The 24,865-nt window shown below is 43.1% G+C and overlaps 1 protein-coding gene across 1 annotated transcript in view; it reads left to right on the top strand.

The window, feature by feature from the left end:
• The first annotated feature begins 553 nt into the window (after positions 1 to 553).
• Positions 554 to 24,865, top strand: part of LOC111150821 (Rho guanine nucleotide exchange factor 26) — a 120,256-nt gene continuing 95,944 nt past the window's right edge. Inside the window, exons 1-4 of the mRNA XM_022508442.1 lie at positions 554 to 694; positions 907 to 2,017; positions 3,382 to 3,421; positions 7,369 to 7,514. Coding sequence (XP_022364150.1) covers positions 953 to 2,017; positions 3,382 to 3,421; positions 7,369 to 7,514 — 1,251 coding nt within the window. The 5' untranslated portion in view covers positions 554 to 694; positions 907 to 952. The remainder of the gene's footprint in view (positions 695 to 906; positions 2,018 to 3,381; positions 3,422 to 7,368; positions 7,515 to 24,865) is intronic.

Here is a 24,865-nt window from a genome sequence, read left to right as displayed (position 1 = left end):
CCCACCGTGCCCCCCCCCCCCCCCCCGCCTCCCCCCCCCCCGCAACCTCCTCAGCCCCCCCCCCCAACCCTGCCCCCAGGGCTTTCTAAATTGCAGCTCGGCGTGGCTCCCACGCTCTTTCTCACGCTGTGCTCCTGGCAAGCACTTGGTGCGCCCACAGCTCCCGGCACTGAACCCTGAAGTTCCGCACCCAGCCCACGTGTGCGCCAGTGTTTCAAAGCGAGAAGGCAGAAGATGGAAGGTACGCCAAGGCGGGAAGACGGGCTCTGAGCTCCCAGCGACCGAGGCCGGTGGGAGGGTGGCTAAGGCTGGGGCGGGGCTAAGGCTGGGGGCTGGACCAAGCTTGAGGGCGGAGCCGACGGCTCGGGTCGGCCGCTGTGCTCTCCGGAGCTCCCCGGCTGCTGAGATTCCGTCGGAGACCCGGGCCACCCAAGGGCCCGGTGGGCGCTCGCCGGTTCAGGGCTCTGTAAAGCCCCGAAGGTAAATCCGCCTAGGAGCCGGGCGGCTCGACCGAGAGGGGGCCAACGACCTGGCTGGGCAGCTGGATGGCGGCGGAGGGGAGCGTCGTGCGGCGGCAAGTTTCTCCAAAAAGCTGAACTCGTCGCAAAGTTTCCTGTGCATCAGCTTGCACCCTGCGTACTGGTGGCGGGCTTTTTCCGTGCGGGTGGTCTTTGGGCGCTGGAGGGACGCGGAGGTAATTGGATTATTCCGCCTGGTCACAGCCCAGATTTCTCTCACGGACCGCGCATTGCGGTGAGCGCAGATTTTGCCCTAGCAGGGGTGGGTAGTCGACACGCAGTTGTGTCGCGCACAGCAGTCGGGTGACCGCCAGGCTTGGAGCGCGCGCGTCTGCAAGGCGTGCCTGCTTGTCCCGAGGCAAAGTTCCATGATTTCTTTCCTCTTTAGGCAACTGGGTGCTGTTCCTTCCCGGGCTGACCTCGGAGTCTCCGCTATGGACAGCGAGAGTGAAGTGGATTTTTCTAGCAACAGCTTAACCCCTTTGTGGCGGAGGCGGTCAACTCCTCAGCCTCAGTTGCTGGGCCGGAGCAAGCCGAGGCCCCAATCCTACCAGAGCCCCAGCGGGTTGCTGATCACGGATTTCCCCGTGGAGGACCGAGGGACGCTCCCCGCCATGCAGGCTCCCACCCAGGTACCCACCGCTTCGGAGGGCAGGACGGTCCAGGGGAACCCGCTGCTTCTGTGTGCCCATACGAAGGTGGTGATCTCCCCGGAATATAGATCTGTCTCTCCTCGGCTGCGACGGCCCAAGTCTCCCCGGGCTCCCAAAGCAGTGTCAGGGGTCCCCTCGAAATCCCCAGCGAATGGCACTGTGACCTCGCCCCTACCGCAGCCTGTGCGCCCCCAGCGGACTACCAAGTCGCCCCCCTGCTGCAGCTGGGAGGTAGACCTGACCGCATCGACTACGAGCCCCCTGCCTTCGCCCGCTGCAAATGGGCTTTTCCCTAAAATCGACACCCCAGGCTCTGGTTCGCGATCTGGCCAGGCAACTAAGGACCCTGAGCCAGAACCCACGAAACTCTCTCCTGCGCCCCAGAAAAGTTCTTTGGAACACAAACTCCCCCTCCAAAGGCTGCCCTCACAGGAGAACGAGCTTCCAGAGAATCCTTCAGTGGTTTTGAGCACAAACAGCCCCGCCGCCCTCAAAGTGGGGAAGCAGCAAATCATTCCGAAGAGCCTGGCCTCGGAAATTAAAGTAAGTAAGTCCAACAGTCAGAATGTGGAGCCCCACAGGAGACTCCTCAAGGTGCGCAGCATGGTGGAGGGCCTCGGAGCGTCTCTGGGCCCCTCAGAGGATGAGGGAGACGTGGAGAACGACGTGGACAGCCCAGGGTCTCTGCGGCGAGGCTTGCGATCCACATCCTATCGCAGGGCGGTGGTCAGTGGCTTTGATTTTGATAGTCCTACCACTTCAAAGAAGAAGAACAGAATGTCCCAGCCTGTTCTGAAAGCGGTGATGGAAGACAAGGAGAAGTTCTCCAGTCTGGGAAGGATAAAGGTAAGAGTGGGCAGGAGTGTCGCTCGCGAAGCCAGGCGTTCACCAAGCCGAAAGCGAAGGTGTTGGGGGTGGGGAGGAGGGGCACGGAGGAAACTAGAAGTTATTGTTCTCTTTTAATTCTCTTGTTGATCAGACCTGTACACGTCTGTCTCTTGGCCATGCTGTTTCTGGCAGTCACAGCCAGGTTAATGCAACTTTGTGGGAGGAAGTAAAAGTCTTATCACGGTTTTAACTTTTTAATCTCAGGCAAAATGTGGAGGCCTACCTAATGTGAAAAAGAAATGCAGCGAATTAGGTATGGGCTGAATCCTGAACACTTTTAATACAGGAAACTGAACAGAGGGTGGAGAGCAGGCATGGTACTTTTGACTGTACCGTCAACTGTCTGGAGCTGGTCTAGAGGTGTCAGGGGTTGCTGATTCATCACGGGTGATACAGGAAACTCATTTCTTTTGAGCATGTTGATTATTTTAGTTACTGGAAGTAATTGATTTATGTTAATTAGAATGACTTTTTGAGTGGTGATAACGTACTAAATACCATTCAGGTAAAATGTGAACTTAAAAAATGATTGTCAGAATTACAGAAGATACAAATAGTTTGTCATCTTTGTTGTTGCTTCTTTCTGTCACCACGGTCTGTGGTTGTATTTTATTCCCATGTTGTGCCCATTTATTGTTGAACTTGAGTGCAGCTAACTAGTTAGTAGCTCAGAACTTAAGGTTCGAGTGAACTGGTGTGTATTGCTCCCTGATAAAGGCCTGGGAGTTGCATGTGTTAAAATATTGCCAAACTTGACCTAAAGAGATAGAGGAAAACTAAAGAATGATATTTTGGAGTGTGTATGTGCTGCTTTCTCTGCGAAGAAGGCAGATCTCAGCAGAAATTCGTTTTGGCAGCCACAACTTTTCTTGATTAATCAGAGAATTGGAACCAGTTATATGAATGTCAATATGTAATATACAAGGAAGGCTATTTTATTTTTGATGTCATGGCCTTAAAGAAATTACATAACATTTTAGGTGTGTCCCCCCCACCCCAACTCTACAAGTATAGCAAAGTTCAATTTAACAGTGATGGTGAATCTTGAGTAGTGAAATGAGCTGAACTACTGGTCATCTCAGGGTTCTCAAGCTCTTTTGCTGGGGTTGGGGGACATTGTACATTTTATTTCACCATTTTATTGGATTATGGTAGTCAGATAAGTGAACTACTCGAGGGATCATCTGCTGTCTGCTTTTGGAAATCTAATGAATGTAACAACAAGAAGTAATACTTTTTCTTAAAATAGCTGTATTTTCTATTTGGCTCATTCATACATAGTTTGCTTTGCTTTTTCCTTTTTTGCTTTTCTTGTTTCTTAGAAAAAAATGCTGAAAGGACAAGGAACATTTGATGGGGAAGGTAAGCATTTGATTTTCCAGACTTTTATTGCTGTTTCAATGTGGAATATCAATTATAAGTTGAAATCCAGCTGCAGTAACAAAAACACTTAAGATGAGAAAAATGTCCAACTTCTTCCCAAATTGTAAAGCGCAAAGCTCTGCACTGAGCTTAATTTTCATCCAGTAATACCAGCAGTGAATGGAATTAATAACATTTTTTGTAAGTTGATGAATTTGTCAGCCAATGTCCTGGATTTTTAATTCTTATCTACTCTGGCTCTAGCCTCACCTCCCTCGAAAAAATGGAGACAGAGTAAGAGCTAGTCCAGCTTTTTAGTTAAAGATCCTGAGTTTGGGGCACCTGGGTGGCTTAGTTGGTTAAGTGACTGCCTTCAGCTCAAGGCATGATCCTGGAGTCCTGGGATTGAGTCCTGCATTGGGGTCCCGGCTCCATGGGGAGTCTGCTTCTCTCTCTGACCTTCTCCCTTCTCATGTTCTCTCTCTCTCTTTCAAATAAATAAATAATATCTTAAAAAAAAAAATCCTGAGTTTGACATTTAGATCTTAAGTCTTACTTCCTTTGACTTAATATTCTTTTCCCCATATTTCCACATTTTAGTGTTACTTCTGACTTCCTGTTTGCTTATCAAGTTTTAATTTTGGGGAAATCTAACTCTCCTGGCTGCTAGAAATATATTCCTAACAATCTGTAATCCGTATAGAAAAGCTTCTTTGGCCAGGTGTTCAAACCCTAATCAGATTAGCGGACTTTGGTAAACAGATGGGTCAAATGTCCACCAACTGGAAGGGCACAAAGTGAGTGAGGAGCCCCACCTGCAGCCTTGCAGGTCTGGGGAGCATGGTGAAGGTGAAGGTAGTTCCTTGCTGTCATATTTTGAAATGTTAAGATTTTTTCTAACCTTTGAAGAGTCATGAAGAAGAGTATACCTCTCTGTCAGTAAATCTAATGTAAAATCACCCAGAGTTATAAAATACATAATCTTAGGTGATTATAAACTATTTCCCTATACATTTCTTATAAAAATCAGCTCCCTTAGAGGATTGCGACATGACCAGTTTAAAAAAAAAAGTTTTCATTGCACGAATCTTAGGAAACTGCTCTGTAGGGAGAAGAAACCCAGATACAGTATTTTAGCTGGTTTAGACAAATTCATCTCCCTGGTTTTATAGTTGAGGAAACTGAGAGCTCAGAGAGGTTTAGTGCCTTGCCCACTGTCACACTGCGGTAGTAGGACAGATAACTGGTTTTTAGTCCAATTGGCTTCCTCTTGTACCACTTTGTGATCATCAAGTGAACAGAGCGTCTACCTAATACGTATTTAGAGATGTTTTGCATCTTCTTGAATATGACATTAGTTTTGGGACCTCTGTCTCAAAGGGTTAGATATTGTTGCGCTTTTTTTTTTTAAAGATTTTATTTACTTATTTGACAGACAGAGATCACAAGTAGGCAGAGAGGCAGGCAGAGAGGAGGGCTGAGCAGAGAGCCCGATGCGGGGCTCGATCCCAGGACCCTGAGATCACGACCCGAGCCGAAGGCAGAGGTTTTAACCCACTGAGCCACCCAGGCGCCCCGCACTTTTTTTTTTTTAAGTCAGAGGACACAACTTTTTTATAGTTCTATGTTGTTTTCCTTTTATATGGAGCTTTTCTATGCGTTCACTTGTGTCTTCTCAAATATGATGACCTGGAAATTGCTCTTACATACATGTACGTGAGGAATACAGAATTCTTACAGATAATGGCTAACAAGACTGTAAGTCAGGATGAGGTGCAGGAGAGTGGTAAGAACCTGTCATGGTGTAGTCAGGGACCTTGGTTCCTCTCCTACTGCTTCTGTTCATCAGTTGAGTGACTCTGAGCAAGCATGGTAACCTCACCAAGCCTTAGTTCCATCAGGTATGAGAACTCTTACTGCCTTTGTTATGATGTTATGCTGAGAACGAATGAGGAATCTTATCAACTGTATGCATATGTTTTGTGTCAGCCTCTAAGTACTTTAAAGAGCACTAGAGACGTGGTAACCCAGTCTTTACCCTCACCATCAGTTTCACATGTGTAAGACAATCCGAGAACAGGAAAATCTTGCATTGAGTCCAGTATTATTTTAGTCACGGTGCCTACAGAACATGTAGCAGTTGCTGGAGAGGGGGCAGACGTTTGCCAGCTCTGGTAGATGGGAAGGGCAAGGCAAGCTCAGTGTGTCCCAAACCAAATTCAGTCTTTCCCTCTGCCCGCTGAATCTTTTCGGGTGTTGCCATCTCCTCCTGTGCTGTTGTTGGGCCCCAAGGACCTAGGAAACATCTTGATCACCTCCCTTTCTCTGCCCCGCATCTCCAGCCCATCCCCAGGAACCCAGGTGATCATTCTCCCATAGCATCCTAATTAGTCTCCTACACAGTCAGTATTTTCTCCAACAATAGAATCCAGTTTTTCCTTTCAGTGGATTTACACTGCCATCAGGATAAAATGCAGTCTTTGCAGTGTGAAAGAAATTCAGTCGTTTTGGATGTGGGATAAAAATCTAGTTCTTTAACATTTCCTGCAAACCTCTGCATGATTTAGACTGTCTGGCTCATCTCCCTAAACTCACCTTATACCTTTGCCCACTAGACACCCATGCTCTACACGTGGACTTTTCCTTTTTTCTTTTAAGGTATTACGTTTCTTCTTGCCTCAGGGCTTTTTTTATATGCTTTCTCCTTACCTCTGTGACTTCTCATCTGTCATCTTAGATTTTTTCCTTAGTAACACTGTCTGACCCCCCAGACTGGGTCATGCCCTGCTGAGAGACTCTTGTTCTCAGAGCACCTGTATATAAATTATTCAGCTTGTAGGTAGGTTTATGTACAAGATTATTGTGTCCTCAACCCAACAGTGACTTGCCTTCTTACTTGGAGTGAAAACCAGAGTCCTTTAGTGGCATGGAAGCAAGGGCCTGCATGATCTGCCTCCTATTCATCCTCAGCCCCCCTTCCTAAGCTTTCTCCCTTTCCTTCCCCCATTTCAGCCGTACAGCCTTCCGTGCTGGTCTTTGTACATGTAGATGTACAAAACAGACTCCTGTTCTGGGACCTTTGTACTTGCTCTTCCCTCTGATGTTCTGTTCTTTCGCTGGCTGTAAGGTGGCTTGCTTTCTCACCTTTTTTAGGTCATTGCTTAAATGTCATCTTGGTGAGGCCTCCCTAAGCCACCCTATTTAAAAAATACATAGCCCCTTTGTAACACTCCCTTCCTTTCCGTGTTTTATTTTTCTCCATGACACTTACCTGCATCTGACATACCCGAAGAGTTACTTATTTATTGTCATTCTCTGCTCACTTTGATGTCCACTCTATGAAGATCGAGATTTTCATCTTTTTTGTTCATCGTTGTATCCCTGTTGCTCAGCAGTTGTTGGCATCTAGTAGGCCTTTTCCAGATATCAGTTGAATGAACAAATGACTGAGTGACTTGGACTATTTTCTCTTCCTATTTTTAGCTCGTGAAGGCACAGGAAGTGTCTTTTATTTTCCATTTACTCCCAGCTCTTGGCACATTGTAGATATATAATACATGTTTGTTAAATAGGTAAATGAATGGTGATGGACTTTGAAGGAAAAGAAGGAAATAAATTCAGTTTACCCACCCCCCCCTGCCAAAAAAACCCCAGTGATTTAATAGGCCTGGCTATCCTCCAAGAGGGATGGACAGAGATGTGGAAACTTTGCTTCAGTGGGTATTTTATGCATGGATCCTTCCCCTTCCTGTGCATGAATTTGGGACAGAGCTGTGCGAGTGAGAAAATCACTTTTTGGTAATTTTTCTTCTGTGACAAAATCCATTTGCTTCTTTGTTGTTTATTAAACTAGAGACCAAACACTTTATAAATCTGGATGTTTGTTTAGAACAAGTAGCATAATGATGGGGGCCATTAGTGACATGTAGGGTTTGTGTTTCTTGCAGAAAATGCTGTCCTGTATCAGAACTACAAAGAAAAGGCTCTTGACATTGACTCCGATGAAGAGTTGGAGCCCAAAGAACAGAAGTCAGATGAAAAGATTGTGATTCACCACAAGCCGCTGAGGTCCACGTGGAGCCAGCTGTCTGCGGTAAGTGTTTACCTTTTTCTTCCCGCTCTGTGGCCCTGAAAAAACCAAGTTGTGGAAATTAGGTTTGGGTTTGGTTTTGATTTTTTCTGCCAATGATCCTGTAACCTGAAAGAGAAAGGCTCTTCTTTCTAGATTGTGAGATGTTTCTTGAAACCCTCAGACACTAGCGAGAATGTTGATTTTGGTACTTCTGATCAAGAAAATTAGGTTTTGAGAAAATAAGGTATCTTGACAATGATACCCTCTACTCTGGAAGCTTTTCCTGCTTGATGTCTCCTCTTTTTTTTTTAATATAGTGTGTGTATGCAGAGGTGACTTAATCTATCCTGAACTTTATCATAATTATGACTATATATATAAATATATGTGTGTATATCTATGCACAGTAGGGAGTTTATGACAGTTCTTCCTTGGAAACTTCATTTTATTTAGACACTTTTATATGTTCCTGCAGCTGATTAATGAGTGGCAGTCTGTTTCCTTTCCCTCTGTGCATCTTTTGTGTGAGTGTGTCTGACACTTATGTTGTATTGATGAGTAATTTCTCCTCTCTGCATCAAACATCTTTTGTTTATAGCTATAATTTCTCTTCCTCCTGGCTTAACAAATGTCACAGTGTGCTGCTTAGTTTACTTGATATGAGTTTGAGCTCAGTATCTGTGGGCCTCTGATGCATTACCAAGTAGAAAGGAATTCCCATGGCTGGCTTGGGTGGTGGGAGCATTGCATTGAAAACAAGCCAGTACACCACTGTGAGTCCCTTAGGCAACACGGGAGCAGAAGCTATTCCCTCTTAAGCTGAAATGGGCATTGTTCAGAGTCTGGAATCTCATGTGTTCAGGGGACACGCTGACCTACGAAAAGGAGTTGTGTACGTTGGAGCTCATAAACAGGCCATGGGAATGGATGTATAGTGATGATGGGAATGACTTCGGTCACGTTCTTCCTTCTTTCTTCTAGTCTGTTTTGGAATTCAGAATTCTAGAAACCGAGCCCTTTCTCTCTGTCTCCCTCCCAACCTCTAATTCTGCTCTAAGGAGAATTTATTTCCAGTGCCTCCAAGGTGCGGCACCCTTAATATGTGCCATGGGCTAAAATGCCTACAAGGGCAGGGCAAGCAGCATTAAGGGGAGGCTAGTGAGTGTGGAGGTTGAGGCCTGTGGGGATTATGGTGAACAGCCCTGACATAACCTCAGTCGCCGCCACTTAGCTCACACCAGCCCAGTGTTGCTGGTGTTCCTTCTGACATTTAGGAAATCTTCCTTCTGACATTTAGGAAAGAGAACGCAGCAATCCAGAGTTTTATGAGTATTATCCCAATTCAAGTGTTAGAGAAATGATGTGTAAGGCCAACAAAGTATCTATGGGCCAGTCTTGTCTCCTTTGCTGATAGTTTGGAACTTCTAGGATATTTCTGTGATTTTTGCCTGTGCTCAGGTGATAATACCTACTCACAGAACTGACATTTGGTAACCTTATACCCTAATTCAGTGATTTCATGATATTCTATCCCAAAGTGCACATGTGGAGAAACTGGTGACAAGGCCCATGGAGGCCATGTTGGCTCTAAATGGCTGTCATTCCATTCTGGTGTGGACCGTTTGGTAGAGGACCCTTGAAAAGAAAGCTGTGGATTTTTTTGAGTTCTTCCTCCGTGGTAACAGCTGCATTTGTTAGCCCAGGCCTGAATCTTGCCACTGTTCTCTGAACGCTGAACAGTGATGTGTACTGATATGTCACACTCTGATCCTACCTATTCTGAGTGCTGAAAAGCAAGCTGCCATACTTAGGCCTCCTAAAGTTTGGCTTTCAGCTAGATTAACAAATGCACATTAAAATAATACAACACATCCTTCCGCACAACTGCCAATATGGACATGCATTTCATTTGGCCAAGGATACGTCTACCCATGTGCCTTTTGTTAACAAGATTTCTATCAAAAGACTGGTGACAAAATGTAAAACTATAAAGTGGGTTCTAACTTCAGTGTGTGTTATCTTGGGTTTTAGTGCTTCCAGGAGGCTTGTGTGTATTTACTGTGTTGCTTGGCAATTACATTTAATCAAAGCAACGTTGGACTTTGCCACCTCCCATTCTTAGACTCCAGCCCATGTTTTCTTTGTGCATTTTGTGTCTCCTTTTCACATTTAAAATATTTTACTTTTTTTTTTTAATTATAAAGTATTTCAAACATGCAGAAAAACTTAAAAATGAGTATGTGTAAGAGATTTCTGGGTACCTGCCACCCACATTGAACAAATGCTAACATTTTAACATATTTACTGAGGATCTCTCTTTTTTTGGGCAGATCCAGTTCACCACCCTCCTCTCCAGTACTTTTCTCCTTTCTGCCATCCCCAAATAATCACTGTCCTGAAGTTCTCTTCTGTACTTCCCACATGGGTTTTCTCTCCACTAAAAAATTACAGACAGCTCTGGCTTTTAGGAAAGTGGATATTTCAATGAAAAAGTGGTCATTTCTTTTTCAGAAACCTCGCAGTTGTTAGGTCCAAGTTGCCATTAGGATCCTAAAGAAAGGAAGCTTTTGTGAATTATGAGCATAGTCAGGATGTCTCCGTAGGGATCAGCACCTCCATTTCTCTGTCTGACCTCATGCCCCAATCCTTCCTTGTAGATGGGCCACAGGGGTTAGTGTGGGTCTCAGAAACATCTGCCTTTCCCATGCTTACCTTTAATGTGCCAGATTGACACGGTAGCCCCCATCTCATCATGCATATATCACTTTAATACAAAATTCTTTTTTGAGTATGGCCTTGATCCCAGAAAGAGAGTAGGGTGGGTGGTTTTCTGTGTGTGAGGGTTTGCATGAGCACATATGTGCATTAGCTGTTGTTGGTTGTTTTATTGTCTTAAAATCTCTTTGTTGCAAACACCTGCCTGCCTCTTGGGATGATGAAACTTTGCTTATCAGCTGATGGTAAGAAGAATTCAGTATGCAAAAGGCTCTTGAGGGGTGCAGCAGTTGTTGCATAGGTCTTCAAGCCTTCAGTCTATAGTATAATGTTTTAGTGTGCTTGTCTCTATGTCTCCTTTGGTTCCGTTGGACAATCACACAGGTGACAGGTGCCCCCCGACTCCCCCTTAACATTAAACCTTAGTAGGACAGGTTTGTTTTTTTATTTTATTTTTTATTAAAAAATTTTTTTCTTTTAAATTTATTTGAGAGAGAGTAAGAGAGAGTATGAGAGGGGAGAAGATCGGAGGGAGAAGCAGGCTCCCCATGGAGCTGGGAGCCCAATGGGGGACTCAGTCCTGGGATCATGACCTGAGCAGAAGGCGGTCGCTTAACCAACTGAGCCATCCAGGTGCCCTAGCAGGACAGGTTTAACTGTAGTGTTGTGATTATCTAACAATAAGGGAGAATTAGAACTGTGTAAGAAACATTTAATTGTTCCTCAATAGAAGGGAAAATCTAGCTGCCCAGACTTCTTGAGTCAGATTAAAGTAAGCAAATGCAGTTGTACTTAGCAATGGCGCCTCTGCCAACGGGTTCTCCATGCAGCGGTGGCTATTCTCCTGTAGTCAGAAATACAACCTGGGCTCCTTAGTCTCATAAGAGGGTGACAGGTTTACTTTTCATTCCCTTGATCATAGAAGGAGGTAGAACTCTTCGAGTATATACAAAGTAGGTAGGTAGGTGTAGGATGTCTTCATTCCAGGAATTATAACTTTGTGCTACTTTTCAGGCCTGGGAGAACACTGATATATGAGAAATAATTTAAAATCATTATGGTTCGTGGATTTGAGGCTTTGAAATTGGAAAGTCATTTCTGATTTCTAGAGATCTGTGCCCAGAGACCCAGAACCTGCCACACACAGGTCAGGTGCCCAGTGACTCACCTAAAATGGCAGCATGAGGATGAAGCCAGTAGTTCTCGGACCTCTGGGAAGAGCTTGTGGGTTTGAAGAAAAACATCGATATTATTAGTTGGGGATAGAATAGCAAGTCCTTGGTACGGTGACTGCCAGGTACCTGTTGAGTCCTGGATACAAAGAGAGATTTAGGATTTCCCTACAGTTCATCCTTTAATGGGATTCTGGAAACATTTGCAGAATTACAGAAAATAAAGGATAAATCTTGACTGGAGTCTTTCTGTTTTTCCTCCTAACCACGCCTCCCTGCCCTGAGCTCACATACTGTGCATGTCCTGAAAAATGATGGTTGTGAAACCAGTGTTTGTTTTTTCAAGATCAGTGACAGCACTGAAGCCACACTCACCAGCCATGCCCTGACCCCATTTATTTGCCATGGGGTGTGTTTGTGTAATTTCCATCACCTTGACATGCCAGGTACCTTTGAAAAGGGTGTTTAGGCTCTAGAGGCAAAAACAAGCACGGAGGCAAACTTCCCGCTGGAATTCAGCACCTAATATAGTCATCTTCTGCTCTCCTCTTCCTTTGCACTTGCTGATGGGGGGTTTATCAGTCATCTTCAGTAATTTTGATCTCTTCAGTTTGTTCAGAAATGTTAAACTCTCTAGTTAGGAACCAGTTTTTCCATTTTCCTCAGAGTATTCCTTCAGCTGTGCAGAGTGGAGCTAATGGTTTAACGGGAGGTCTGATGTCAGGACCTCAGTCTCTGAGTCCTGGCTCTGCTCTTCAAGCTCACATCGTTTGCCTCTGGATGACTTTCTGAACTGCCAGGTGAGGAAAGATGATTTGAAAAATGGTGATTTTGTATAATTCCATCCAGTTGACTATATAACAGACACCTTGGTGACTTAGCAGTTTGATCTGATGGGACTTACCCTTCCAGAATTTACACCATGTTTATTGTGAAAGGTCTGTTTTCTACTAAAAACTAGAGCTCAACGGATGTAATAAACCTGAATATCAGGGTGCCTGGGTGGCTCAGTGGGTTAAAGCCTCCGCCTTTGGCTCAGGTCATGATCCCAAGGTCCTGGGATCGAGCCCTGCATCTGGCTCTCTGCTCAGCATGGAGCCTGCTTCCTCCTCTCTCTGCCTGCCTCTCTGCCTACTTGTGATCTCTGTCTGTCAGATAAATAAATAAAATCTTAAAAAAAACCCCAAAAACCTGAATATCATCCTGTTTGCAGAAAATGTTTTATGCATTTAGAGGTCATAGAGAAATGCATTATTTTTCCTTAAATTTTCATACTTGTCTGAATTAATTTTCAGTTGTTCAGTGACTTGCTCCTTAAAATAATCTCTTCAGTCATATAATTTTCCATTCATATTTTGCAACATTGCAGTCTCATAAAATTATTTTTTACCGTAGATGATTAATGCCTTTTACCATATCTATCTTTTCTGTTTAAAAAATTTAAAAAAAATGCTAATTTTTCATGCCTGGCTTGGTTTTAGCGCTCAGTGGAAATTGTCAGAGCTTTAGATATGTACTTGTTCACACTTTTAAATTGGACAGTAGTTCTCCTTGAATGTTTGTATCTTTATAAACAGAAATAGAGATCCATGTGCCTATGCCTGAGAGGTACTCAGAGATTCTGTTCTAGTCAAGAGGGCTGGAGCTGGGGGCCCACTTAGCTGTCAGTGCAATTAGATGATGCTGTTCTTTTAATGTTTTTGAAAATTAATTTTGATTTATATAAGCAACATATAATATGTTCTCCATGTAAAAAATAAATGAACATTTCAGGTAAGACTAAAATCTCTTTCATCATGTCTGCAATCCCAATCACTTTCCCCTTCTCTATAGGAATGCTATTCTCAATTTGGTAACATTCTCAAAATCTACGTATATACATTGAAGGGAAATATAAAGATTACATGTGTTTACTTAAATATATACTCTGTGGCTTTTACAGTTTGCTTTTTTTCTGAACCATGTGTCTTATATAAATCCTTTCATGTCTATACATGATGATCTTCAGTACTCTTTCTAGCTTCACCATTATTTTGTAGGATGGATATCAGCTTTGCTTCTTTCCCTTTGAAAGGTTATACATGCTTTGAGAATAAAAAATTTTGAGGCATGGTTCTTCAGAAAATGCACACACAAGTATATAAATATTTGTTTATATTTCTTTTCCGTTTCTTTATTTCAGTTTGAGGTTTTTAAAGATTTTATTCACTTATTGGATAGAGAGAGAGGGAGAACAAGAGGGGAGGAGCAGAGGGAGAGGGACAAGCAGAGTCCTTGCTGAGCGCAGAGCCTGATGCCCATGATCTCCATGTCATGATCTCCCATGACCCTGAGATCCTGACCTGAGCTGAAATCAAGAGCTGGACGCTCAACCGACTGAGCCATCTGGGTGCCCTTGGAGCTCTCTATGTATTAAGTATAGTTCCCATGTTGTTCATATCACATTTAGAAGTTTTCCTTTTTCTGAATTGTAGCAGATTTGGAACTTGAGCTGTGTAACCTATTCTGAAGAATAAATATATAGAATAAATACAGAATATATTTATTCTTCAGAATATGAAAAAACTTTTCCAGCTGGAGCTGAGTAATGAAAGGGCAATTGAATAGTAGATATGGCAATGTTTATGTTCTTAATTCTCCCAAGAGAACAATAGGGTGTGAAATGTGGGTATGTGTGTGCCATGCCCCTAGGGAGGCAGAGTGCAAGAGACAGGTGCTCCAACCAAGTGGGAGGAGATGAGCACAGGGATATTAAATTTTGATTGGCATAACTCAAAAAGGCATTTCAGTCAGAAACCTAGACTTGGGACCCAATACAAAAAGGGTCTTATTATTTCATTGAGCACAAAACCAACAAGAGAGGTTGACGAAGGATTCCTTCATTCATCTAGAGTTAATGGAGCGCCAGCTCTGTGCTAGATGCTCAGAGATAGAGCAAGACAGACTCCACCTTAGTTCACTTCCTTACAGACACCCTTCATGGTGACACAGATATCAAATAATCACACAAATCAATGACAGAATTAAAACTATGAATGCCACGAAGGACGTGTTTGTGCTGCTCTGAGATCCTACGGGGGAGGGCACCTGTCTGGGCAAGGTGCTGTCAACCAATAGATGGTGGCAAAGGAAGAGACATGAGCCGCCATCAGCGGCGTGTCAAGACAGGTGTCTGGGTGAAGTTGGTGTGGGGCCCAGGGACCTAACTGAGGAGTCCCAGGCAGGGAAACTGTCCTGTATGTAGATCCTCAGGGGTAATGGTGGGTGAGAGGAGTGAAAACAAAATTACTGCAGCTGGAGCTTCTTGCTCTGTTGGCGGCACTTATTTCCTCACTCCTCCCATCTCTAAATGTTCCAGGCTCCCTAGGCTCCATCTCTGGGGCTCTTACCTGTGCTCGGATGGTGATCTCCTCCAATCATTTTTTTTTTTTTTTTTAAGATTTTATTTATTTACTTGACACAAAGAGAGAGAGATCACAAGCAGGCAGAGAGGCAGGCAGAGAGAGAGGAGGAAACAGGCTCCCCACTGAGCAGAGAGCCCAACTCGGGGCTCGATCCCAGGCTCCCGAGATCACGACCTGAGCCAAAGGCAGAGGCCTTAACCCACTGAGCTACCTAGGTGCCCTGGTGTTCTCTTCCAATCTTGTGAATTTAAATACATCATATACTCTGATGACTTCTAAGTTTCTATTTCTAGACCAGACATTTCCCTGAGTTTTCAGACAAGGGTATCCAGATTGTTTTCTGATATAATGGGCCTCTCAAAGTTAATCTGTCCAAAAGTTTACTTCTGCTGATTCTCTTCTCTCCTGCCCAGACCTGCTTTTCCCACAATATATATATATTTTTCCTAAGCAAATAACAGCTCCATCTTCCTAGTTGCCAAGGTGAAAAAACCTTGGAATCATTCCTCAGTCTTCTTTTTCTCCCATAACCTCTTCCAATTTGGTACAAAGCTGGTTTGCTGCCTTCACCTTCAAAAGTGGATTATCCCCACTGCTTTCCAGCTCAACTCCTGTATCTCCTGGGATCCCTTTACATCTCCTCTCTATGTAGCAACATGGAATTATATTGTTTATTTGTAATGCTGTTAAAATATGCTGAGATACTGTCTCTTTGTTTGGCTCCCTCAGGTGTTCTCGAGTCCACTTAGAGTAAAGGCCAAGTCTTACAGTGGCCTGGGAGGCTGTGTGATCTGGCCCGATTCCCTTCCTGGACTGATCTCCTGATTCCTCCTCCATATTGCCCAATGCTCAGTCACACCGATGTTCCTAGAATATAAGGTGTACTCTGCCCCAGGGCCTTTGCATTTGTGGTCTGCCCAGCATATAGTAGCTCTTCCTCCAGAGAGCCACATGGTTTTCTCCCTCACCTTCTCCCTAGCAACCCTTTAACATTTTTTATCCTCTTCATGACATTAACTCTGTCACATACTGTGTGATTTACTTTTTTGGTTAATTGTTCAACTACTCTGCTGAAATAAAAACTGCATAAAGGCAGAGGTTTTTGTCCATTGTGTTTCCTCCTATTTCCCTAGGACATGAAACAGTGCTTGACTTATAGTAAGCTTGCAGTAACTATTGGGTGAGTTTATGAATGAATGTATAAATAAATGAATACACGTAGACATTTAATCCCAGAAGTGAAAGTAGTAGAAAGTTACTCAGCAGTGAAAGCAGTGAGGAAGTTTCCTACTCAGGGACCATTTGGAGGCTGCTTTTTATTTTTATTAAAAAAAAAATTCTTGATCATTGGTTGGCTACATCCTGGATTTAATACATGTCTTTGATACATTGGGGAATTTGGCATCTTCATAGTTTTAAACTGTGTTAGCCCATGGTAGGTATTGGCTGTTGTGAAATCACATTCAGTAGTAACCTAATTTTTCGCTTGGTATTTCTTCTGGGGAGGTCAATGTGAGGCATTCAAGAATGATAGCCTTCTGTAGGAATACAGTGCAATTAGGTCAAAGGAGGGAAGGCTGATTACTTTGAGCAGTTCTGAATGACTGTGCAAAAAAAGTCTAGAGTACTGAGCTTTGGATTCTGGAAATCATCTATCAGATTCTTGTTTTTACCCTCTCCATCTTAAGATGTGCCCGTGTGGCATCTCCAGTCCTTTAGTCCAGTGATGGGACTGTTCCTTAAGGCCACATCCACAGAGTGATTTGTCTCCATGATGATTTGAGAAGTCGTCACTATAAAAACTATTATTAAATCTTTAAATGCTGGACTTAACATTTAAAATTTCGTTTCTCAAATTTTTTTTTGATTTATCCAGAATGCTGATAGCCTGTTGATTTTCTCCTTTAGTCTGTGCTCTAATGTCTTATGATTATTACTGCATTCATTATCTGAATATCTATTATTTGAAGAGGTAAAGACTACAGAGCCAATGGATAGCTTCTACAGAAGAAGTAGTATTGCCAGTGAAAGTAAATGTCAGATCATTTTCCCTTTTGGGGTAAGAGATAAACACAGCCACCCATTCAACTGAAATAACACAAAAATGGAGTGGTTCCCATTTTGAAGCAGCAGGAAATTCTGCTTCAGGTAGTGATATGCGAAGGAGTAGGATCGTTGTTCGCTCAGCTGAGCAAGAGGGATCCCCTGTATCCTCATGGGTTCAAGGTCTCGCTAGGAGCAGGCAGTGCAGGGGCTGACTTGCGGGATAGCTGTAGCTCAGGGACCTGCCTTTGGATCATTATGCTTTTAATTTGTTGACATGCAGTTAAATTGTTGGCCACATATTTGCAGAGGACCTACTGTGCACCAGGGGTTGTACTAGGTGATTTCACTACAATTTATGTGGCCCTTAGGACAATAGCAGGATACCTTGTCTACCTTGTATCAAGGCAGCTGAGACTACACTATGTTAAATATGGTTTCTCTCCAACTATTTTTGTTAGGGTTTTGAGATTACCTAGAATGGAGCCGTGGGCTCTGGAAAAGCAGGAATGATATTTCTCTTTGGTACCTGGCCAATAATGTGTTTTAGCAAGTGTCTGCCTGGTGGCTCTCTTCTTGCCATGAATTCATTTTCTTTTGCTATGTCTGTCTTTTCTCCCGAGAGCTTCTGCACACTCTGTTTCTGAGTTCTTGTAACTTAGATTTAACGGTTACCTTGCGTGGTCCTACTCACCTCATGTTTTCCTGTCAGCTTCCATATGTAAGTACCCAGTTCAATTTCTTGAGAGAATCCTGTCAGATCAGAGCAGCTCAGCACTTTCCCCCCATTTAATAGGCCACTTAACCAATCTTTGTTGTTTGGCCAGGTGCCTAACTAGCTCTATTCCAGTCAGCTTTGGCCTCCATTATTCAATATAGTGAGAGATGTGGCCCCCTTGGTTGGTTTGTTTTGTGGAGGCCTGAGTAGAACAGTGTTCCTTGTAGGGATCTGTGAGACTGTTTAGCACGACTGACCTATGTAGTGTGAATTTGCACCTGGTGGCTGGGGCGCCTGGGAGGCTCAGTCGGGTAAGCATCTGCCTTCAGCTTAGGTCATGATGTCAGGGTCCTGGGATTGCCTGGCATTGGGCTCTCTGCTCAGTGGGGAGCCTGGTTTTCCCTCTCCCTCTGCTGCTCCCCTTGCTAATGCTCTCTCTATATTTCAAATAAATAAGTAAAATCTTTAAGAAAAATTTATACATGGTGGAGTTGACGTTGCAAACACTGTGTATATCAGAGGCTTAGCAAATGAGAAACACATTTTACCTTGTAGTCTTTTGTGTGTGTGTGTGTGTGTGTGTGTGTGTGTGTGTATCTCAAACAAATGTTAGAACTTACCCTTAATACTTGCATTACACTATGATATTTCTGTCTTTTCTGTTTTGTTACATTTCAATAGGTGTTGACCAGAAATTCATGGACTGTATTGTGTCATTCACTTGTAGGTTAGAAAACGCTGATGTCTGATTCGAAAATTCATTGGTATTACACTGTGTCGCAGTGGATGTGGCAAACAAAGCAAGCCTAAATCCCAGTACCTGCCCTGTAGGAACTTAGAAGCTGGTTCAGAAGACAATAGAAATGAAACAGCTAAATGGTGTTTCTGAAAGAATGTAGGGTACAGTGCCAAAATGAATGACATAGATAGAAATCACAAAGAGCCGTAAAGATCAGGGAAGCTTTCTCTAGGGAGGGTGACTAAAACTAGGTGGGCAGAAGAGTAGGAAATAAAAGCAATGAAAGTATGAAATATGGCTTGAGTGAAGTTTGATGTCTAGGTCAATGGAAGAACAATAGTAGTTAAGTCTTGCCGGTGTCTCAGATCTCCTCCATACGATAAGATAATCCCTGTCTGATGAAAACATTGCATGCTTTGTACATCTAATGTTAAATATCTATTCGCTTTTGGGGCTCAGTCCTTAAAGTGTCTGTCTTTGCCTCAGGTCATGATCCCAGGGTCCTAGGATCCTGGGATCCATTGGGCTCCCTGCTCTATTGGGAGCCTGCGTCTCCCTATCTGACTTCCTCTGCTTGTGTTCCCTCTCTCACTGTCTCTCTCCGCCAAATAGGTAAATATTAAAGAATATATATATATCAGTTTGCTTTCTTACCCAATTTTCCAGGACAGGTTTTCCTCAGGTTAGGTCTTTATTGCAAATCTAGGAAATTAACTTTGTTGTCAGTGTTTTATGTAACTGACTGGTTTGGAGTTGATCATTCCTCTCCATCTGCCACTTGACAAAAACCACAAATAAAAATGGAATAGCATCGAGATGCCCGCATCACGTTCACAAACAGGAGCTCCTCTCCTGGAAGGGGGCCACCTCAGCCCTGTTCTGCCCTCGTCAGACGTTGTTGACTTAGGCCTTCACTAAGTCAGGGGTGCTGTGCTCAGTTACCCCAGCTCTAGCCCAGTCCCCGTTGCCATCACACTTGCACACCTGCCTGGCCTCACCTCATTTTCATCACTGCCTCAGAAGCCACTGTGTGGTTTGGGCTTGACTGAAATCTTGCTTTCTTATTGCCTCCCTTTCCCTGCTTTACTTCCTTTTTCTGCTGGTAGTCACCTGCCATGTCTCTAGCTTTCCTTGTGGACAACAAGAAAGAAATGCAGGTATTATTGCCATGTTTAAACAATTCCATGTGTTTGCCCTGCTTGCTTTATTCCCTTCTTGAGAAAGGACTTTGAAACCTATTTTAGTTTTTATTAAAAATGAGGCTTTGATTACAAAGCCAAGACATGTTTACTTAAGCAAAAATAGTTACCAATAAACATAAAGAAGAAAATAAAAATTAGTTGAAATTTCTTCCTCTCCCCATCACTGTTGACATTTTGGTATAGAGCTTTTCAGACAAGGGTGTGTGTGTGTGTGTATAGAGATTTTTTTTTTTTTAATGTGTGTACATATGGAGGTTTTTTTAAGCAAAAATTCAATAATATAATATTGTCTTATTACACATATTTTCCCCTTAGCAGTGTTGTAAATATCCTTTCATGCCATTAAACCTGCTGTTTTATAACACATCTTTTTTTCTCTTACCCTTGTTGTGAAGTGACTGTTCATGTCATTAAACTTTCTTCATAAGAACTTTTTAAAACCCGTATTGTATTTCATCAAATAAGTGGGTGTTTGGTTCTTTTACTCAACTCCCTATTCAGTTTTCAATTTAAAATCCAAAATTTAAAGGTGATTAAATTCTTTAAAACAATCTTTTTGAATTACAGAAGTAAAACAGATAGGTTGTCCTTACTATAACATTAAACACACCAGTTAAGACCGAAATCTGCTTTGATTTTACCACCATTCCCAATCTCTTCCCCTGTGAACCACTATCAACACTGCTCCTCAGTATTTTATTAAGTGTTCCACTTTTTAAAACTGCTCATCTTTTATTAAATACTTGTAGAGAACTGTCCATCTCTTCTAAAGCTGGTTTCCTTTTCATCCTTTTCACTCCATGTCATTAGCTTTTCATGCCTTTCCTAACTTCATTTTCTTCTCTTTAATTGTTGATAGATAAAGGAAAGCTGCTTCTCTTGCTTATCTGGAGGTGGAGAGGATGAGTACGTTGGAGTCTGGGCTCAGTAGCCCCACAGGGGAATGAGGCCGGTGGTAAGAGCCACAAGTGAAAGAGAGAAATGTGCTTAGCAGGAGTAATGTCAGGACTAATGAACGGGTAAATCCCAGGGCACCCCATGGACAGCTTACCTTTCACAGTAGCAGAAGCTGGGAACCCAGTGGGAGATGAAGTGTCTGGGGCATTCAGGAGGAGGGCCACAGTTTAGGGGAAGAATAGCTGCAGATCGCAACTGCAACTCCTCGGAATTCACAAGTGTTAAAAGGCAGTCCTGCCGGGGTGGTTAAGAGCTCACAGCCTCTGCCGGGGGAGCAGGCAGGCCTGGGTTGGAGCCCCAGTTTTACTACTTAGTAGGGCTAATGATTTAACTCTTCGGTGACTCTGTGTTTTATCTGTAGAACAGGGATACTGCCAGCTTCCTTGCTGGGTTGCTAAAAGGTTCTGCTGCATGGTAAGCATTTGAAGCAGGGGTAGTTTGAGAAATAAATAAAGACTGGGAGGATCTCTGTGTCAGGAATTGGCTAATATGGAGAGCTAGCTCTAGCCATAGAGAGGGCTGATTGCAATGAAGTAATGCATGCTTATCTCCTAAATTGTACAAAGGACAACAGTTTATTCTTGTACTTTTAATTACCTGTCTGCTTGTGGTTTGTACTCTCAGCCTCCTATCTGTATTGAAATAATTTGGGTTCATTCAGGAATCCTGGCTCTGTCTGTAGAAGGTGATGCAGGGCATAGGGGAGCAAAAGCCTCAAGCCCCAGCCTGCCCTATCTGAGTTTGCCATTTGTTTAGCAGACCTGAAGTTACCTCCAGGAGGCTGAGAGGGCTGGCTGCTTCTTAAGATCCAAGAACTTTGGTGAGGATTGCAGAATTATTATTACTATAGATCAAAGAGGGGATCAGTTTTTAGAACAAACAAATTAGGGGATCCCTGGCACGGTAGTTGAGATATTTTTAAAATGATTTTATTAAATGGGCCATTGTCTTCTACCTCTCCATTTTTTTTTAAAGAGTATTTTATCTATTTACCCACCCCTTCCTGAAAGTACGATACTGTCCTCCTCCTGATCTCATTTATCTGATCTTTGGTTACATAGATCTCTGATCCTTTAGACTCCTGTCCCAAGGCAGCTCATAGCTTAGGTGGAGTGATGTCTCAGGGTCTCCTGCCATGGTTGAGTGGGCCCGGAGAGAGCCTACAGGCCCGGTTACAAGGACACTTTCTAGATTCTGGCAGATTTTTCATTTTAGGGACGTCAGACATACTCTCGGAGAGTGGCTGTTCCCATGTTATTTGCAGTGAAAGGACTCTAGCTCATTTGTAATTCAGGGGCTATGTGGGTTGTATTAAGTCTATAGAAAGGACCTTGGAGTGATTGTGTCCCATGGTATAATTTTGCTTGGCAATTCATTCCCTTACCACTTTTGAACTTTTGAGAACAAAAGCCTGGGAATAGGGAATCACCAGAAAGCATTATAGCCAGCTGATTTCAGCAAGTGGGTAAACTTCAGCAAGTTTAAAGGTCTTAGCTCACATTGAGTATTCTGTGTACATTAGTGATTTATGGAGCCAGAGTGATCTTGGATTATAAATATCTGATCTAATTTTTAACTAGCTATGTTTCGGAGCCTTTTGGGATGGTCAGTCTTTTGGGACCCTCCCATTCTGGTTTCCCTGGCTGGTGGGGAAACATGGAAGGAGTGTGCCACCCACCTGATCTAGAAATGATATCCGCTTACAGAGGGCCTGAGAATATACCCCACTGAAAATGGTCATCTGATCGACCCAGAGACTGGTGTCATTAATGTTGGCTCCCTCCACAGATACTGGACTGGCTCTATTCCACAGATAGAGCCTCAGGTTCTGTAGAAATGTCAGTACTGTTTGGGCCTAGAGAATAGGCTTATAACCTATTCCAGTGAGTGAAGTCAAAGGCCAAGGAATAACTGTGCAAAGTTTATGGATGTCCTGACACAATTCTCTGCAAGGTGAAAAATCCCATAGCTGAGCAGAATGCAGGAATGGAATTCACTGTCAAAAGCCTGCCTGTTCCCTCATAGGTAGTCCTCTAAGAAGCTCAGACTTGCAGTGTATCAAGAAGCAGCCAGGCGTGAATTGTGGATGGAGTAGTAGCTAATAATTAACTTCTGGCTTTATATGTTTAGGAGTTTACCCTTTTATCAATTTCAAAAATTTTAGCTCTAACCAGACAATATCATTTCCATAGATGAAGTATCTTATACTGTTCTTTATTAATTTTAGCCAGTTGTCAATCTCCCTCCTGTTTGGTTATGCAAAATATATCCATTACAAAGATCATGAGTGAACAGTTTCAGTACTGATTACAGCAGTACATATATAAGTGTGTGTGTATATATATAATCTATAATTACAAATGTAAAACTATTATAGCATTAGTGAGTTCTCTGCATTCCCTGTTTTGATAAGCCACATATGTGTTTATATTTTTAACTTATGTTAAAACTATTTCGATGTGGGCTCAGTTCTGTCGTTGTACTTGAATTAATTTTTACCCACTTAAAATGTTGAAGATAGCAACATGCATCATACTTTCTCTTTAGAGTCTAGAATTTGCCATGGTGGGATTTGAGCAGTTTTGTGAATTGGTTAGATCATACAGAATCAAGAACCCCGAACTGAATCCAGTTCTTAGTGCTTCATTAAACTACTTCTGCAGTTCTACTCACTGATGACATTGTTAAATAAAAAATTTAAATCCGTGAGGAATAAGAAAGCTTGAGTGAAGTCCAAAGAGACCTCTAGAGGTGTGTTGCTCTGGCCGTCCATGTGTTCCCAGTTGACCAGAGCTGCCAATATGAAATAGAGGTTATTAAAATATAGAAGGAGCCGAAACAAGTTTAATTTTTTTCATTTAAGGTAGTAAATAGGAATCAGGTGTTAGAAGCTTCTGTACTATTTCTTTTTTCTTTTCCACACGTGGAAACAAGAGGAATACTTGATGAAGCATGATAAACTTGATAATTTTTCAGATTCTCGTAGCAAACATGTGCAAACTGCAAAAGCAGGTCAACTTTAAAATTATAGGTGTAGGGGTGCCTGGATGGCTCAGTGGGTTAAGCCGCTGCCTTCGGCTCAGGTCATGATCTCAGGGTCCTGGGATCAAGCCCCTGAATAGCGCTCTCTGCTCAGTGGGGAGCCTGCTTCCTCCTCTCTCTCTGCCTGCCTCTCTGCCTACTTGTGATCTCTCTCTGTCAAATAAATAAATAATCTTAAAAAAAAAATAAAATTATAGGTGTAAACATATGCTTTCACGCATTTTTTCCCCCTTGGGGAGAAAAAAAAAGCCTGAGCCTTCCAGTGAGTTAAGTTTACTGATAAGGTTTGCTGTTTTTGAATTAGAAAATTTCTAGAGGTATTTACTTTTTTTTTTTTTTTTGAGAGTGAGTGAGCCTGGGAACAGGGATGGGGGTGGGGAGGAGGGGGGAGGGGCAGAGAGAATCTTCAGCAGGCTTCAGGTTTAGCACACAGCCCAACATGGGGCTGGATCTCAGGATCCTGAGATCATACCGAAATCAAGAGCTTAACCAATTAAGCCACCCAGGTACCCTTAGAGGTATTTACTATTAAAAACTTGGCACACAGTTTCCTTTTTTTTCCCTTCCCTTTCCACCCCCCATCCCTCCTTTCCTTCCTTGTTTTTTCTGCTTGATATTTTGCTCCACTGTGTTCATTCTACCCTAATATTCTGTTCTCTGCCTTTTCACCAGCCTCCCTGGGGGCCCTCCATTGTATCCTTCTACACCTCTCTTTCTCTGGTTTCCTTTCTCTAAACTGCTCAGTCTCTAAAAGCATCTGGCCTGTTCATGACCTTCTCCATCCAGGCACCTGCTTTCAGGTACTAAATTTCGAGTTGAATGTGGACAGAAGTCTCAGGTGGTTGTAATGACTCCTCTTGGTTCAGGAGGGAGAAGCTGTCCAGCCTGCCCTGTACAGGGGACAGAAGGGCCGGGAGAGAAGGACGGGCGCTGGAGCCGTGGCCTGGCAGCCGGCCAGCAGGGGCTGGTCTGTCCTAACTCTCCACAGCCAACATGCCGTCTCCTCCATTGTGCTGCACGTCAGTGTTCTTAGTTATGATCCAAGAACGCTCTTTTCTTTTTCTTTTCTGTCTCTGTATTTTGTATGGGTTGCTGGTTTCCTATGGATGACTTTTCGGTGAAAGGAGTATTTTATCATTGTTTGTATTAGTATTAATGAAATATGATAATTCTGGGAGTTAGCTCTTTGTCTTTTTCAGAACTACCTTTTTCCCCCCTCAAAAAAGAAATTATTTTGTCTGGGGATTTTTTTTTTCCTTCTTCTTAATGGGATAAAGTACTCTTAATCCCTCAGTAAACTCGCTCTCACCTGTGTAGGTCTGTAAGTCCACATGCCCATTGTCTTTCTCTTAAGATTTCTGGGTCTGAACTCATTAGTAA

This window comes from Enhydra lutris, unplaced genomic scaffold, assembly GCF_002288905.1.
Source record: "Enhydra lutris kenyoni isolate GAN:26980312 unplaced genomic scaffold, ASM228890v2 scaffoldscaffold2, whole genome shotgun sequence".
NCBI classification, from domain to species: Eukaryota; Metazoa; Chordata; class Mammalia; order Carnivora; family Mustelidae; genus Enhydra; species Enhydra lutris.
The sequence above is the reverse complement of the archived record's forward strand: the minus strand, read 5'-3'. Positions and strand labels throughout refer to the sequence as shown.